Here is an 18084-nt window from a genome sequence, read left to right on the forward strand (position 1 = left end):
ACCGTGTTCGCCAGGATGGTCTCGATCTTCTGACCTCGTGATCCGTCTGCCTTGGCCTCCCAAAGTGCTGGGATTACAGGCGTGAGCCACCACGCCCGGCTGGTTTAAACATTTTTATATGGATTTGTCTATCTTTTTTCTCTTACAACTCCTGGATTTTGTGTGTTGTTTAGGAAGACCTCCCCTGCTCCCAAATTCTACAAATATATTCCAGAATTTCCCTCTAGTGTTTTTATGATTTGAGTTTTTTGACACAGTCTACTGTCTCCTGGATTTTACTTGCCTGAGCTGCCTATTCTGTCCCCTGTTCTGTCCTGGCAGATGAGGAGGGGCCTGAGGGCCTGACCCAATTCTTGATGACAGAGGTGCGACGGCTGCGGGAAGCTCGCAAGAGTCAGCTGCAGCGGGAGCAGCAACTGCAGGCCCGGGGCCGGGTGCTTGAGGAGGAGCGGGCAGGGCTGGAGCAGCGGCTGCGGGACCAGCAGCAGGCTCAGGAGCGCTGTCAACGGCTGCGGGAGGACTGGGAGGCGAGCAGCCTGGAGCTGCTGCGGCTCAAGGATGAGAACTACATGATTGCCATGCGCCTGGCACAGCTCAGTGAGGAGAAGAACTCGGCTGTACTTCGCAGCCGTGACCTGCAGCTGGCGGTAGGCCCTGGGGAGATGAGTCGGGGAGGCAAGGGAAGGGGCAGCTTTTGCAATATAGTAGCCAGCCAGCCTGTGTCCCAGAGCAACCATTGCTGGCTCTTTGACATGGATAAGTCCTTTTAGTGCTCAGTGTACCTACTTCATTGGGTTATGACTGTAATTCTCAATGGGGGATAATTTTGACCTCCTAGAAACATTTGGTCATGTCTGGGAGACATTTCTGGTTGTCACAATGAGTGGGGATTTATTGGCTTCTGGTGTCAGGGATGCTGTCAAATGCCCTGAGGGCACAGGACAGTCCCCAACAAAGAATTACCCAGCCTAAAACGTCGGTAGGGCCGGGGCGGAGAAACACTGGGCTATGAGGATTCAGTGAGTTTTTTTTTTTTGTGAGATGGAGTCTCACCCTCGTTGCCCAAGCTCGAGTGCAGTGGTGTGATCTCAGCTCCCTGCAGCCTCTGCCTCCAGGGTTTCAGCGATTCTCCTGCCTCAGCTTCCCGGGTACCTGAGATTACAGGCATGTGCCACCACACCCAGCTAATTTTTGTATTTTTAGTGGAGATGGGGTTTCACCAAGTTGACCTGGCTGGTCTTGAACTCCTGACCTCAGGTGGTCCGCCTGTCTGGGCTTCCCAAAGTGCTGGGATTATAGGCGTGAGAAACCATACCCGGCCCGATGAGTTTCCATTTAAGACACAGAGTTTCAAACATGTACAGTCCTTAGCACACTGCTCACAACTTGTGTCAATAGCCATTGTTGATATTATCAAGAGCCATACAAGTTATAAACATCATGTCTTCTAATCCTCCCCAAAGCACCATACGCCAAGTCCTCATTTGCAAATACAGACTCAGACTCAGATTAGTGAAAGGACTTGCTCAAGGTCACAGAGCCAGGAAGTTGCACAGCCTGGGTTTGAACCGGGTCCGGCTGGCTCCAGTGCCAGCCCCCTTCCCACGCTGCTGTTCCGCCTGCCCCCTGTGTGGGGAAGTCTCACCCGACTCCTTCCAGCAGCAAGTGAGGTCGTGCCTCCTACTGCATCTCACTTTCTTGGTTTCCGACTGGGACTCAGCAGGGAGATAATACTGGTATTTGACTGCCGCAGGGCATTGTTCCAAGGATTTAATGAGCTCATCCACGTCAAGGGCTTAGCAGTGCCAGCCGCATGGCACGCAGGAGGCTTTCTCCAGCCATGTTGCTCAAGGCTCCACGGTGGGTTCTGACCATGGAGTTTGAAGCCTCCCTATCCCGGGAGCCTCGGGCTGTGGCTACAGCGTTGCAGGTGGCTGTGAAGCTGTAGATGTGGGTGCACCGGTGTGCCAGTCCTCGGTTTGTGCATGCCAGGTGGGTCGATATCCTGGGGAGGTGAGCCCTGATGGGGGTGTTGAGGCCACCAGTTGAAGGGTCCAGGCCGCTGGTCCTGCTTGAGGATGTAGGTGGCTGGTTTGAGGTTGGGAGATGACCTTGAGGCCATCGTTTGAGGGCCTGGTTGGTGTGTGGCATGAGATGGAGGCTTTCTGAGGAGTGGTGGGCAGGGACAGGGACACAGGTCCCAGGCCTGCTCTACTGCGAAAAATCATGTGGCATGGGGAAGGCTTTCCTTTCTGTGCCTCAGTTTCCTCATCATCACAGATAAGGGTGATGTAACAATTATAAAACACCCTTTTGCTTTATAGGTACCATCCTAAGTGCTTGCCACATATAGACCCTTTAATTTCCCAGCCACCCTACGGTGGGGTGGACAACACCATCTTCCCCATTTCTAGAGGAGGAAACTGAGGCACAGAGAAGCTGGTTAGAGCACTTTCCCAATGTCCCGGGATTGAAGGATTTTTTTTTTTTTTGAGATGGTGTCTTGCTCTGTTACCCAGGCTTGAGTGCAGTGGTGAGATCTTTGCTCACTGCAACCTCCACCTCCCAGGTTCAAGCGATTCTTCTGCTTTAGCCTCCTGAGTAGCTGGGATTACAGGCGTGTGCCACCATGCCTGGCTAATTTTTTTTTTTTTTGTATTTTCAGTAGAGATGGGGTATCACCATGTTAGCCAGGCTGGTCTCAAACTCCTGACCTCAGGTGATCCGCCCGCCTTGGCCTCCCAAAGTGCCACTGTATTTGGCCGGATTGAAGGATTTCTGAGTTGGCTCTCAGCACTGCTTGAGGGGTGGTGGCTGGCAGGTGGGAGTGCTCCCCTTTCTTTATCCAGGGAGCTTCCCCTTTTTTCTGAAACAGACATGGGCTTGCTGTAAAGTTTTCTCAGAAGAAATAATCTGCTGCTCAGAGAGGACGGCGTGAGGGCTGCGGACTGGGGGCTCTGGGAGAGGCTGCAGCCCACATGGCTTGTTCCACCTTCGGGTTGGGTGTGATGGGATCAGATGTCCTGTGTGTGTGGCCATCTGGGGGCTGCTGCGGCAGGGGAGGGGGATGGAAAAGAGATGGTTGGAGGTGCCTCTGTAGTCTGCAGGTCATCTACCTCTAGGCAGAGTGACTGCTTTTTCCTATTTTAGGGGCCTAAGAAGTGAAATTGGCTGGGCGCAGTGGCTCACGCCTGTAATCCCAGCATTTTGGGAGGCTGAGGCGGGTGGATCACGAGGTCAGGAGATCGAGACCATCCTGGCTAACGTGGTGAAACCTCGTCTCTACTAAAAATGCAAAAAATTAGCCAGGCATGGTGGCACACACCTGTAGTCTCAGGGACTCGGGAGGCTGAGGCAGTAGAATCGCTTGAACCTGGGAGGTGGAGTTTGCAGTGAGCCGAGATTGAGCCACTGTACTCCAGCTTGGGCAACAGAGCGAGACTCCATCTCAAAAAAAAAAAAAAAAAAAATAGGAAGTGAAATTAAACTTAGCTACTATAAGTTTGCCTTAATGTATAATTTATGTTTAGAGCTTTTCTGCTCCAAAATTAACAAAGGTGTTGCAGATGGATCTGAACAGAGCACCTGATCGTGCCTGGCTTGGCAGCTTCTGTCCTCACCTCCCATGTACAGGTGTGTGGCGGCTGGGATTTAATACCCTATTTTATGAGGTGCAAATTTAATGAGCGGTTATTTCTAAGCAACATAAACTGAAGGAACGAACACTATAATTTTGTGCTCAGTGAGTTTGTGCACCGGGATTAAATGCATCTGTATTTCCTGTTGCTCGTCGGAGACTCCCAGGTGTCCTGTCCTCTGAGCTCATCAGGGAAGCCGGCCGGCCAGGGGTCAGGCGGGAGGCCCTGGTGTGTGGCTGCGGTTTGCTGAGAGGGTGTGACCACAGTTGTCCTTGTAACGAGCTGTCTTTCTCTGGCTATTCACAAAGCATGTTTTGTGAGTGGAAAGGAATGTGGGAGTCATGAATTTCTTTCTGAGTCTCTTGCGGAGGAGGAGGAGTGGACTGTTAATTTGTGGAATTGCCTGACCCAGCCTCCAGACCCGTGTGTGTGTGTGTGTGTGTGTGTGTGTGTGTGTGTGGTAGGGGTGCCATTCTAACCTCTCAAGGCTGGGGGATTAGCAAGTCATTTTCCAAGAGAGGCCAGGGGACTCCTGGGGCACCAAATATTGCATGCCTGACTATGGCACCAGAAGTCATTGTGACCTTTTCCCAACAATGACTTCATTTTATAGCCTGCCACCTGCTGCCACTCTTGTCACTGTCTGGCCACCTCAGACCCCACATGCGTCACACTTGGCTGAGTGCACTCATAGTCCAGCAAACTGACCATGCACGTCTGCTCCCAGCTTGGTGGTCACCCCACAGCTGCCCACTCACCACACCGGGCCAACTTCTGGCTGCACACTCTGAACTGGTGATTGATTAGGAGCATGGGATTTTATTTAACGCTGTGAAGACAGCCACGGTCACACTGTGGCAGCTCTGTAGCCTGCCTTTCACAGTTTAGAGGCCTCTGCCCACTTGCTGTCTTGTTTAATTCTTGCAACACCTTTGGAAGGCAAATGATGAGGCCAGGAGATCGACTGGGCCCATTTTACTGATGAGGAAACTGAGGCCCAGAGGAGGTAAGTGACTTCCTCAGGATGACAGAACCTAGAAGTAGCAAAATTGAAAGCTGAACCCTGGACATGGAGCTCTTGAGGAAGGTTGAACCAAAAGCCAAATCTTCTGGAGTAGAGGCTTTCTTAGGAATTCCTTTCAGGGTAGACCGGACTAAGTCTGTTCACTGAGAGTATGTTGAGGTGAGATGTTGGCTTGAGGGGGAGTGTCTGGTTCCTAGGCTGGATGAGACCCTCAACTCTTAAAACCATTGCCCTCTCCTCTCCCCTCACACCCCAGGTACAGATGAGAAGATTGAGGCACAGAGAGGGACCATGACTTGTCCAGGGTCACACTGAGCTAGAGACGGAGCTGGAGTCTGACCCTGGTTTTGTTTTTTGTTTTTTTCTCCTTCTTCTTTCTTTCTTCTTTCTTCCTTCTTCCTTCTTTCCTCCTCCTCCTCCTCCAGCCTCCTCTCCCCTCCTTCCCCCTCCTCCTTCTCCTTCTCCTCCTTCTTCTACTCCTTCTCCTCCTCCTCCTCCCTCCTTCCCCTCCTCCTCCCTCCTTCCCCTCCCTCTTCTTCCTCCCTTCTCCTACTCCCTCCTTCTTTCTTTTCTTCTCTCTTTTTTTTTTTTTTTTGAGACAGGGTCTCGCTCTGTTGCCCAGGCTGGAGTGCAGTGGCACGATCATGGTTCACTGCAGCCTCAACCTCCCAAAGGTCAAGTGATTCTCCTGCTTCAGCCTCCAGAGTAGCTGGGATAATAGGCGCGCACCACCACACCCAACTAATGTTTTAAATTTTTTTTGTCGAGAGGAGGTCTCACTGTGTTAACTAGGCTAGTGTCGATCCGCCCACCTCGGCCTCCTAAAGTGTTAGGATTACAGGCGTGAGCACTGCACCTGGCCTGGTTTCCCGTATTCTTTTTTTTTTTTTTTTTTTCTGAGACAGAGTCTTGCTCTGTTGTCCAGGCTGGAGTGTAGTGGTGTAATCTTGGCTCACTGCAACCTCTACCTTCTGGGTTCAAACGATTCTCGTGCCTCAACCTCCCTAGTAGCTGGGACTACAGGCATGTGCCACCATGCCAGGCTAATTTTTGTATTTTTACTAGAGACGGGGTTTCACCATGTTGGTCAGGCTGATGGGATTACAGGCGTGAGCCGTGTACCTGGCCCCCCTTCTTCTGGATGTGGCCCTCCTCCTTTTCTGCCATGAGGATACTGGGCTAAATTGATGGGAGACAGTGTCAGAACTGCGGGACAGACAGCATGTTGTGATGCAGCACATCCACCCACAAGTTCTTAGAGTAGATTCCCCTTGGGGGGGGGGTGTCCTTGGCCTTACTGCCCACTACTTCTTCCTCAGCCCTGTTTGTTTTATATCTGCCCAGCCTGTCCTGTTTTCATAGACAAGTCTGGGGAGGACCCCTGCTTCGACTTCTCTGGGAATCTGGAAGGCATCCAGGAGTGAGGGAGCAGGACTTCCCACCCCTGTGACCTGTGGCTCCCAATGTGTCCCCCTCTGGGCTGACCCATGTCTTGGGCTCCAGGTGGATCAGCTCAAGCTCAAAGTGAGTCGGCTGGAGGAAGAGTGTGCACTGCTGCGAAGGGCCAGAGGATCGCCTCCTGGGGCAGAAGAGAAGGAGAAGGAGAAGGAGAAGGAGCCGGACAACATGGACCTCGTCTCTGAGCTGCGTGCTGAGAACCAGCGGCTGATGGCATCGCTGCGGGAGCTGCAGGAGGGCCTGCAGCAGGTACCAGGGTCAGGGCTCGTGGGCACAGGCTGGGGGTGGTCAGGAGGGCCTGCCGCAGGTACTGTGGCTTGTGGGCGCAGGCTGTGGGGTTGGGGGTTGGGAGGGCCTGCAGCCAGGGCCAGGGCTTGTGGGCATAGGCTGGGTGGGGGGTGGTCGGGAGGGCCTACAGCAGGTACCAGGGCTGGGGCCCATGGGCATGGGGGTTGGGGGGGGTGTTCAGGAGGGCCTGTAGCAGGTACCACGGCCGGGGCTTGTGGGCACAGGCTGCGGGGTGGGGAGTCAGGAGGGCCTGCAGCAGGTATCAGGGCTGAGGCTTGTGGGCACAGGCTGGGGAGGTGGTCAGGAGGGCCTGCAGCAGGTACCAGGGCTGGGGCCCATGGGCACGGGGGTGGGGGGGCGGTCAGGAGGGCCTGCAGCAGGTACCAGGGCCGAGGCTTGTGGGCATAGGCTGGGGAGGCGGTCAGGAGGGCCTGCAGCAGGTACCAGGGCCGAGGCTTGTGGGCATAGGCTGGGGAGGCGGTCAGGAGGAGCTGCAGCAGCTATCACGGCTGGGGTTCATGCACATGGAATGGGGGTGGGGGTTAGACCCGGAAAACAGGCCCTCTTGCTGCTTGCTCATCCTCCCAAGGCCTGGAAAGCTGAGGATTTCAGAACCAGGGATCTGAGATCTGGATGGAGTCCCGGCAGCCTCTCGCCTGAAGCTCTGAGCTGAGGGCCCTTAGCACGTGGCTGTCCCTGGTTGTCTGGTCTGAGGTGTGTGAGCAGCCTCCAGGAGGTCCCCGAACTCTCTAAAACTGTCCACCTGATTTTGAGTGTGAGCATTTTTCTGGGGAAAGGGCCCCAGCTTTCATTTGATTTGTAGAGATTGTGGTCTGGTGGTCCCAGAGCTTACTTAGTGTCCTGTGGCAGGTCAGTGGCCCTTCAGCGGCTACATGGGCCTGCCTCCTGGCCATTGTTCCACACAGGAAGTGGGGGATGGGAACCAGTGTGTTTCATGAGGTTGGGGCACTTGGCTGGAGTGTGGGTCTGGGGGCAAGATCTTGGGCCCAGGGTCTACCTGTATGGGCCAGGCTGAGCCCCTTGAAGACCCCTAGTCATGGGGGTGGGAATAGGCCTTGGCAATGGCCGCCGTCTGCTGCCCCGGATGGTGGGTGAGGGCTAGAGCACAAGTGTGTGCCTGGTGCTTGTTTAGGAATAAGATCCTGGCTGAACTTGTCCAGTCACACCCTCATCCACTTAGCTTCTTAGCTTACTTGTACCCCAGATGCTCCCTGGAGGGTAGGTAGGGCTGGTGGGGCCACACCCACTCTGCCGAGTGGGAAACAGTGATCCAGAGAGGGTTGAGTCTCCAGGCCAGCATGGCAGAGCTGGTCAGGTGGTTTTGGAGGGCTGACAGCTGCGTGTCCCCTTCCTTCCCACGCCCAGGGTGGGCCCCGAGCCAGACCCTGAGGTGGCCCTGCCCTGTGATCCCCAGGAGGCAAGCCGGCCAGGGGCCCCGGGCTCCGAGCGCATCCTGCTGGACATCCTAGAGCATGACTGGCGGGAAGCGCAGGACAGCAGGCAGGAGCTGTGCCAGAAGCTGCATGCCGTGCAGGGGGAGCTGCAGTGGGCCGAGGAGCTGCGCGACCAGGTGGGGCCCTGCCCATGCCCTGCCCCTGGTGGGGGAGGGTGTCAGCCAGGGCCAGTGTGCTCACGCCTTCCCTGAGCATCCGCTTGACGCAGGCGCCTTACTGAGAACTGCGTTCGTTCGTTCGTTCTCAGATGTTGACGGAGGCACCCTTCTAGGCGCTTGGGATGCCACAGTGAGCAAAACAAAGGTGCCTTTTCCTTTAGGGGGAACTCCAGCAGGGGAGACCGGCAGTCTGTGAGACACACAGTCCCACGTCAACTGTTTCATGTAGCCAAAGGCGATGAGTACCGTGGGAGACGCAGAGCTGGGGAAGGGGCCGGTTGCAGTTTCAGTGGGGAGGTCAAGGGTGGCCGGGTGGGTGAAATGATCCTTCTTCTCATTTTACAGATTAGTTGAGGGCCCGTGAGGTAAAGTCAGTGGCTCAGACCACTCCACTGGGCAGGAGGGGACTTGTTATCGGGTCTCAGGCTCTTGGCTCTCACTGGCCCTCCTGGGCACCTGCTGGTTAGCTTTCTGGTGGTTCCCAGCCCTGTGGTCTGACCCCGCCCCCGTGCCACCCTCAGTACCTGCAGGAGATGGAAGACCTGCGGCTCAAGCACCGCACACTGCAGAAGGACTGTGACCTGTACAAGCACCGCATGGCCACTGTCCTGGCCCAGCTGGAGGAGATTGAGAAGGAGCGAGACCAGGTGAGCCCAGCCTGCTGTGTACAAGGTCCTGGGCCAGTTGCTGCTTCTCATATGGGAGGAGATGAGAAGCAATGGAGGGGACTAGAATGGTAGAAAGAGAGGTTAGCAGCTCCCTGGTGGGTTAGGACAGGGCATAAAGCCTGGGGGAACAGACAGGGGACCTGGAGCCCTTGAGATACCAACCTTACACCCTGGACCCACTGGCCTCGTCTGAGCTCCCATGGCAGTTGCAGAAGCTGGTCCTGGTGTCTTCATTTCTGAATATCCCTTGTTCTCTCCATCTCAAAGACAACGCCAGTACAGGGGAGGTGCTTACAAATAGAAGCTGGTGAAGAAATTCTCAAAAGTTTTGGCTCTCCGTCCCTGGATGACCCTTGTCTCCTGCCAAGGTTGTAGGGTGGGCTGAGGACCTCCGGCCAGTGTCACCAGGTTCCATGTGCAGTGGGTGAGGGCAGGAGGTTTTTGTTCTTGACCAAGTGTGAATCCCACTACAGGAGTTGAAGTCTACATATTATTATTATTATTATTACTTTTTGAGTCTAGCTCTGTTGCCCAGGCTGGAGTGCAATAGTGCGATCTCAGCTCACTGCGGTCTTCACCTCCCGGGTTCAAGTGATTCTCCTGCCTCAGCCTCCCAAGTAGCTGGTATTACAGGCATGCCACTATGCCCGGCTAATTTTTGTATCTTTAGTAGAGACAGGGTCTCACCATATTCACCAGGCTGATCTTGAACTCCTGGGCTCAACTGATCCACCCACTTCAGCCTCCCAAAGTGCTGGGATTACAGGCGTGAGCCACCATGCCCAGCCGAAGTCTACATATTAGAAATGCCCTCAGAATCCCCTGGCAAGCTTGAAAGTGCAAAATTGGGACTTCATTCTCCGGATGTTCTCATTCAGGTGGTCTGGGGTGGGCCCCAGGAATCTGCATTTTATGGGGCTGCCCTCAGCTCTCTCTGAGGCGTGGCTATCAGGTCTGGACCATGGGTCTAGATCTAGAGCCCCTGGTCTCCACTGTGGATGCAGTGGGCTGGGTTTGACTCCTGGCTTCCCCACCAGCTGGGATGCTGGGAGTGAAGGCCCTGGCACTCAGCAGGTCTCGTGGAAAAGTTTTCATTTCTTGGTGAAATGGTGAGAGCCTGGAATCTGCAAATGGACTGCCCGATTTGAATCCCAGTGCTCTCTTTCCTGGCTTGGCTTCCCCAATCTGCAGAATGAGAATAATGATATTAATAGTATCTCACTAAGCCAGCCAGTATGAAGATATTTAAATGAGCTGATATTTAGCTCAGGGCCTGGCACACAGTGCTCAGTAAAGTGATAGCTGCCGTTCTCCTTACTGTCCCCATTCTCCCAAGTCATAGGCCAGGACAGCTGAGCCAGGGTGGCTCCTTCAGCTGCTGCCTCTCCTCCCCCAACCCTAGGCCATCCAGAGCCGTGACCGGATCCAGTTGCAGTACTCACAGAGCCTCATCGAGAAGGACCAGTACCGCAAGCAGGTGCGGGGCCTGGAGGCAGAGCGGGATGAGCTGCTGACGACACTCACCAGCCTGGAGGGCACGAAGGCTCTGCTGGAGGTGCAGCTGCAGCGGGCCCAGGGTGGCACCTGCCTCAAGGTGAGCGGGTCAGGACTGTGGGAGTCCTGGCGGGAAGGCTGGGGTCCTGGCAGGAGCTCTTGGCCAGGGCTGGGAATGTGCCGGCCCTAGTGGGAGACCTCAGCCGGGGGAAGAAGCTCAGGGGAAGTGGTAAGAGCCCTCAGTTACGAGTGGGAACTTGAACCCAGGCTGGGCTGGGTGTGGGCTGGTGAGCAGGCAGGGGGCATGCTGGTCTCCGCGTTTCTGGGGTTGCTTCTGGGACATTAAGAATAGTTTGGAGCTGGTGTTTGCATTTAGCTGGGGAAAGCTGGCTGCCCGAAGGCCTGTGTGCTTGTTAGAATGCAAAGCCTAGGCCGGGCGCGGTGGCTCAGGCCTGTAATCCCAGCACTTTGGGAGGCCGAGACGGGCAGATCACGAGGTCAGAAGATCGAGACCATCCTGGCTAACACGGTGAAACCCTGTCTCTACTAAAAATACAAAAAAAAACTAGCCGGGCGAGGTGGGGGTGCCTGTAGTCCCAGCTACTCGGGAGGCTGAGGCAGGAGAATGGCGGGAACCCGGGAGGTGGAGCTTGCAGTGAGCTGAGATCGCGCCACTGCACTCCAGCCTGGGCGACAGAGCGAGACTCCGTCTCAAAAAAAAAAAAAAAAAAAAGAATGCAAAGCCTGGGCCTCAGAGACCAGCTAGTCAGGACTAACATGAGCCTAAGCATCCCTCAGAGAACAGCTGGTCTAATCCTCTCATTGCACAGGGCCCAGAGAGGGTCAGGGGCTTGCCCAAGGCCACATAACCAGCTGGCACTGGAGCTGGAGTCCCAGACCCATTGTAAATTGGATCGTGGTCCTCAGGCTGCTGCTGGGAGCTCTGCTTTTCCCTTTTTTTTTGAGATGGACTCTTGCTGTGTCACCCAGGTTAAAGCTATTCTCGTCCCTCAGCCTCCCTAGTAGCTGGGATTACAGGTGCCTGCCACCACGCCCAGCTAAGTTTTTTGTATTTTCAGTAGAGGTGGGGGTTTCACCATGTTGGCCAGGCTGGTTTCAAACTCCTAACCTCAACGGATCCTCCCGCCTCAGCCTTCCAAAGTGCTGGGTCCTGCTTTTTCTTTTTCTTTTTTTTCTTTCTTGAGACGGCGTCTCGCTCCGTCGCCTAGGCTGGGGTGCAGTGGCGTGATCTCAGCTCACTGCAGGCTCCGCCCCTCCCCGGGTTCATGCCATTCTTCTGCCTCAGCCTCCCGAGTCGCTGGGACTACAGGAACCCGCCACCTCACCTGGCTAATTTTTTGTATTTTTAATAGAGACGAGGTTTCACCATGTTAGCCAGAATGGTCTTGATCTCCTGACCTTGTGATCCGCCTGCCTCGGCCTCCCAAAGTGCTGAGATTACAGGCATGAGCCACCATGCCTGGCCCCAGCCTGCTTTTTCTTATTTTGAGTTGCCTGACAGTGAGCTCTGCAGGCTTGGTGTTTGAAGCATTGGAGCCCGGAGGAATATAGGAAAAGTCAGCATTAATCCATGACTTGTTTTTTTTAAACCCCCAGTGGCTTTTTTGCTGTCTGGTAAAGACAGAGTCCCTTTTCATGGCCAAGAGGCCCTGCGGATGGGATTCCTTTTGTCCTCTCGCCTGGTTCTGTGGGTTTCAGCCTTTCAGCTGGAATGCATCACAGTCCTGCCTCAGGGCCTTTGCACATGCTGTTGATCTGCCTGGACCATCCCAACTGGACCTACTTAGTGCCTGTATACCCTTGAGTTCTCAGTTCCAACCACACTTTCTCTGGAGAGTACTTGGACTCCCAGGCTGGATGGGGTGTTTGTTTTCCACACCCCAGGCACCTTCCTTTTGCTATCGTCTCAGCTTGAGGCTATTTTGTTCACATGTCTGCTGGTTTATGGTTTGTCTCCCTGTCTAGGCTGTGAGCTCCCTGAGGACAGGGATCTGTCCCTGTGCTGGCACATGGCAGGTGCTCAGTAAAGGACTGTGGCTGGCCTGGGCCTAGCACTGCTCTCACCTCCTTCCTCCCGTCTCCCTCTTCCAGGCCTGTGCCTCCTCCCATTCCCTGTGCTCCAACCTCAGCAGCACTTGGAGCCTGAGCGAGTTCCCCTCCCCTCTGGGAGGCCCAGAAGCACCTGGGGAGGCCACTGTCATGGGGGGACCTGAACCTCACAACTCGGTAAGACAACTGCCTCATCCCAAATAAGGGGGGACGCTGCTGTAGCATTATTACTAACGTAGAGAGTGCTTTCCGAAGGATCATTTCACAGGTGAGGACACTGAGGCGCAGGGAGGCCAAGTACTTGACTGAAGCTCACCCAGAACCATTTCCTTGCCAGGCCTGGGTGCCAGGAGGCCTGGGGAGCCACCCACACACTGTAATCTTGCAGACCCCATTCCTCTGCTCTGGGTCCTAGTTCTCATCTGTGGAATGGGCACAAACCAGGTGTGCTGAGGACTGGGGTGGTGCTGAGCAGCGGGGGTGACCCAGGCCCTGTCATGGCATTGCAGGAGGAAGCCACAGACAGTGAAAAGGAGATCAACCGGCTCTCCATCCTGCCTTTTCCCCCCAGTGCTGGCTCCATCCTCCGCCGGCAGCGGGAGGAGGACCCCGCACCCCCTAAGAGGTGAGATGGCTGGGGATGGGGATAGCAGTAGATAGCCAGGGAGGTGGGGCTGCTGTCTCCTGAACAGCCACCTCCTAAAATCTGCAATGCCAAAGTCAGGTCCAGGCAGGCACTTCCCTTTATTGCCCTCAGACGGCTGGAGCTCTGGAAACCCAGGCCCTGTGAGTCACAGGGGCGACCGAGGTTAGGGTTAAGACAAGGCCGACGGGCAGAGCGAACTCAGTCCTAGCCAAGCATCCTGGCAGGAGAGTCACTGGGGGTCAAGCCTCGAAGATCCTATACCCAAGGAGAGAAGCTTGATGGTTCAGGACTAGGGGGCGTGGAGAATGTTTCAAGGTGTCAGAGACCTCGGGCAAGAAAGCCAGGCCTCAGGTTTGGGCATCAGCAGCAAATAGGGACCAGAAAATAGGGACCGAGGCGCACCCTCTGGTAGCAAGACCAAGGGCGGGAGATAGCCTGCCTCCTGGGGCGCGATCCCTGTCACTGCTTTTCCCCTGTAAGCAACCCTTGATTTATTCCTTTACTGGTGAGAGGCTGGGCCTGGGAGGCTGTGGTCAGTATGGCCTCGGTCTGTGTGAATCTGTCCCAAGGAGGCATCTGATGAGGAGGTCATGGTTTAATTTAGGAGGCGTACGTGGGAGCCACAAACCACAAAGATGGCAAGTGAGGGTAAGATGAGGGGTGAGAGATCAGGGGTGGCTTCCAGGAGGAGGTGGCATTGAAAGAGCTGGCTTTGAATGGCATGCCAGGGCATTGTAGGTGGAACAACACTGGACAGAGGCCAGGACATTAACTTCTTGCCCTGTGAGTTTAGGAGAGCCGGGTGGCATGGATGCCTTGTACCTGGGATCCTGCCTTGAGTCTAGCCTGCATTTACTTGGGGGCTGTGAGACCTTTATCTGGTGTGGGGGCAAGGGGAGGGAACAGGGCAGATTGCCCGCCGTGCCTCACCTCCTACCCCCTCCCTGCCCTCTCTCTGCCCAGATCCTTCAGCAGCATGTCAGACATCACAGGTAACAGCCCTTGAGTTCCATGGGGAGAGATCCTCTGGGGAGGGGGAGGTGGCTTTGCAGTCCACCTGAAGCCTGCCACCTGCGCTACCCTTGGCCTGCATCCCCTTCCCTGAAGCCCCACCATGGCCCCTGCCAGGCAGGAAGGTTGTGCATGGGAGGCCCCTGGGGTCTTTGGTTCCGGCCTCTCACCCTGAGCCCAGTCCTGGGCCTCACTCTTGTTCCTGGCTGTGATGTATGAGGCTCTTCAGTTCTGGGCCACCTTTCACCCTCTTCCGGGAAACTGCGGGGTCAGCCTGGTGGGCCCTGACCTGTCTCTGAGCCCAGTGGGTCTGATGTGTTCCCGGGGCCTCCAACCTGCCAAGGCCCCTCGGGTCCTGGGCTGGAGGGGGTCAGCCCCGGTCGTGGACCCTGGCCATCCCTGTTTCCCAGTCCCAGACCCCTGAGCCTTGTTCTTTTTCCCCAGGGAGTGTGACACTTAAGCCCTGGTCCCCTGGCCTCTCTTCATCCTCGTCCTCCGACAGCGTGTGGCCTTTGGGAAAGCCGGAAGGCCTCCTGGCTCGGGGCTGTGGCCTGGACTTCCTCAACAGGTACCGTAGCTGCCTGCGGTGGGTGGAGCTGGGGTGATTGCTTGAGAGGGGAACAGGAGTGAGATGGGAGGAGCAACTGCCTCACCCGTTTTATGCAACTGTCGGAAGATTAAGGTCTGTAGACGCTGGCAGCCTTTGGATTCAGATCCTGCTGCTGCTCTTGATTGTCCGTGTAACTTAGTCTGGTCCCTTCAACTCTGTGGGCCTCCGTTTCCTGAGTAGCTAAAGGGAGATCATGACCCGTTTTGCATGGAGGTCTTTTGAGGGCTCTGCTAACAGAAGCAAAGCACCCAGCTCTGCCAGGCACATAGCAGGTGCTTAGTGATAGTTGTCACTACAAGCTGTCCTTGTCCCAATGTCCTGCCTGTCAGTCCCTTGGCTCTGAGTCCCTGGGACTGAGCCACCCAGCAAAGTTTCTTGCTGTGGGTGGGCTTGGGTCTCCTCAGGAGCCCCTGTGACTGGGCCAGCCACAGGCCCGTAACAGGAGTCACAAAGCCCATTAGCGCAGAGTGCATTGTAGGCGACGTGCTGTTGGTGTGGCTGGTGCGTGGCCGCTGTTCACACTTGCCAGTGTATCTAAGGAGGGGTGAGGCACAGCGGGGGCTGCACTGCCATTGTGGTCTTGGAACTCAGCTGTGAGGAGAGGGCAGGTAGGGAGAGCATCCGGTGACTGTGGAGGAGGAGTGAGGGGGAAGGGCGAAAATCAAGGCTTCCTGAGTCAGGCCGGGAAAGTGTGGACTTTGGCTTGTACACTCTGGGAAATGTGGGAGGGTTTAGTTATTAACTGCAAGGCCAGCTGCTGGCTGTTTTACAGCATGCTGTTTGTCCTGGGAGTACGCATAATTACGATTATCTCTCTTCCATAGAGGAGGTAACTGGGGCTCAGAGAGGTTAAGCAACTTGCCCAGGGTCCCACAGTTGGGAAGTACCAGGTCTGGGTTCATAGTGACCTGATCAGATTTGGGTTTTGGAAAGGGCATAGGAAACGTGAATTGTCACTGCGGGAATGTGGGGGTGTTGGGTGCAGAGGGACGGGTCACGCAGCAGATCAGTGCAGCATAGGACCAGGGCCTCTGGCCTCCGGAGTGGCTTTGTCAGGCCAGTGTCCAGGCCCTGCCCCCACCTGGCCCCCGGCAGTGGGCCCAGCGAGACATTGTTTTTGCCTGTGCAGGACGTGCTTCTCGGGGAAGGGGTGGAGGTGCCTCCCTTCCTGCTCGCCTCGGCCCTTCCTCCCTTCCTCCAGTTTGGGCTGCAGCAGGGGTCCTGGCTGCTATCCAGGGGGCGCCAGCATGCAGCCAGGGAGCAGGAGCCTCTGTCCCAGCCCCGCCCAGGCCCCACGGTCACATGGGGCCACTTCTGCTGCCCATGCTGTTCCTGGGGAGGAGAGAGGATCCTGGGAAGGAACCCAGGCTGGGGAGGGCGCAGAGGTGGTGGACCGAGAGAGAGAGAGAGAGAGAGAGAGCGCCAGAAAGAATGAGAGAGAGAGAGAGAGAGAGAGAGCGCCAGAAAGAAAGAGAGAGAGAGAGAGAGAGAGAGGGGTGGACAGGTGGAGAGGGAGGTGAAGGCCCCGATAGGGCCTAGGTCTGGGCAACTTGCATGTCTCCTGGGGTTGTGTTGTGGTGAGGTGGGAAGAGCCGGCTTTGGTGCCAGCACTTGCTACTGTGGGACCTTGGGCAAGTCTCTGAATTTCCCAGTGTCTCAGTTTCCTGCTCTGTAAAATGGGCTCACATAGTGCCTGTCCCTTAGGGCCACTGTGGGGGTTCCAGTATCCCTTCTAGAATGCTTAGCACACTCAAAGTGGATGTCAGCATATGCTCGCGGTTAGCTATGATTATTGTCGCCATTGTTGTTTAACCCCCAGAGCAGCTCTGCAAGGCTGGAATTTTAACCTCGTTACACAAACCAGGACACTGAAGTGCAGAGACAGTTAGAAATTGGTCCCAAGGGCCGGGCGCGGTGGCCCGTAATCCCAGCACTTTGGGAGGCCGAGGCGGGCGGATCACGAGGTCAGGAGATCGAGACCATCCTGGCTAACACGGTGAAACCCTGTCTCTACTAAAAACACAAAAAATTAGCGGGGCGAGGTGGCGGGTGCCTGTAGTCCCAGCTCCTAGGGAGGCTGAGGCAGGAGAATGGCGTGAACCCGGGAGGCGGAGCTTGCAGTGAGCAGAGACTGTGCCACTGCACTCTAGCCTGGGCGACAGAGCGAGACTCCGTCTCAAAAAAAAAAAAAAGAAATTGGTCCCAAGTCACAGGCCCCTCGGAGCTGGTTGGGGATTCCGATGTGCCTTCCCCCTGTCTCAGCTGCTGGAGATCTCACATCTGTGTTGTGTGTCCACTGTGTGCTGGGCACCATGTTAGGCATTTTCTCTCCTCTTTCCCATTTCCTGCCTATCTCTTGCCCTCAGCCTCTGCCCTGTCCTTCCCAGCTCCTGGAGCCTGAGTGCCGGGAGGGGATGGTGGATAGTGGGGGGCTGGGACAGGCAGGGGGATGGACAGGCAGAGGGATAGATAGCCAGGTGGGGGACAGCAAGGGAGAGCTCATGGGGCAAGTGAGGTGCTGGGTGAGGGGGCAGGGCATGGAGAGCACTGGAGGATTTCGGGGTGCTGTCTCCCCAGCATAGCCCCGCCACTGCCCCAGCTCGCTCACGTGGCCCTAGGGGATCTCTGGCACTTTCTGTCTTTGCAAAGAGAAGATTCCCATAAGTCATTGCCTGGCTCCATGGCCTACTAGCTGTGCCATTCTTGGCAGTTAACTTTCCTGTGCCTCAGTTTCCCTTATCTCAGCCATCGGGTTGTCAGGAGGATTGACTGAGGTGATCTGTGTGGCATGCTTCAGTCTAAGCATCAGGTACCAAGCAGGCATGCAGACTACTCAGAGATCTTCCCATGGGGCTCTGGGGGACACTCACTGAGGCCATGTGGCCCGTCACTGCTCAGAGCTGGCAGAGCTGGCAGCCTTGCCCCATTCCTGTCTGCTTGTGACCTGACCTGACTTGGGGCGGGTGGCCAGGAGCTGGTGGCTAGGGACACCATGCTTCCTAGCACCCCACAGGCAGCCAGTTGGTCAGCCAGTCCCAGGAGCGGGGAGCAGGCAGCCCCTCTCCCTGCCGTGTTATTTCTCTACCCCTCCTGCTTGTCTCTACCCCTCCTGCTGAGGCGGGGGTGCTGGGAGGGACCCTATCTGGACCCTGCTCCCGGCAAGCCCCCAGGTGGGCTCTGCAGACTCTGAGGAGTTCTGGGAGTGGGTATTCCTGATCTGCGGAGTCTCAGAGAAGTCGCTGGTCCTTTGAGGAGGTTGGCAAGGGTGTCCTGGAGGAGCGGGTGCCTGAGCTGGGTCTTCAGGGATCTGTAGGAGTTGTCAAGAAGAACCTGAAAAACCTGTGGTCGAGGCTGGGGTCAGCCTTGATACTTGCATTGCAGAGAAGTGTGGGGGAGGGAGTGAGTAGAGGTGGGTGGGGTGGGTGGGGCTGGCGGAAGAGCCTGGGTGCCGGGTGCCTGAGCTGGGTCTTCAGGGATCTGTAGGAGTTGTCAAGAAGAACCTGAAAAACCTGTGGTCGAGGCTGGGGTCAGCCTTGATACTTGC

General features: G+C 56.0%; 1 protein-coding gene across 1 annotated transcript in view; it reads left to right on the plus strand.

Annotated features, from left to right (window-relative positions):
- CARD10 (caspase recruitment domain family, member 10) overlaps positions 1-18084 on the plus strand; it is a 31655-nt gene that overhangs the window by 3965 nt on the left and 9606 nt on the right. The window contains exons 4-12 of the mRNA XM_011925686.1: positions 322-647; positions 6166-6369; positions 7844-7999; positions 8563-8688; positions 10112-10303; positions 12316-12450; positions 12783-12898; positions 13883-13911; positions 14375-14498. Coding sequence (XP_011781076.1) covers positions 322-647; positions 6166-6369; positions 7844-7999; positions 8563-8688; positions 10112-10303; positions 12316-12450; positions 12783-12898; positions 13883-13911; positions 14375-14498 — 1408 coding nt within the window. The remainder of the gene's footprint in view (positions 1-321; positions 648-6165; positions 6370-7843; positions 8000-8562; positions 8689-10111; positions 10304-12315; positions 12451-12782; positions 12899-13882; positions 13912-14374; positions 14499-18084) is intronic.

The sequence above is a fragment of the Colobus angolensis genome, unplaced genomic scaffold, assembly GCF_000951035.1.
Source record: "Colobus angolensis palliatus isolate OR3802 unplaced genomic scaffold, Cang.pa_1.0 Scaffold65, whole genome shotgun sequence".
Taxonomy (NCBI): Eukaryota; Metazoa; Chordata; class Mammalia; order Primates; family Cercopithecidae; genus Colobus; species Colobus angolensis.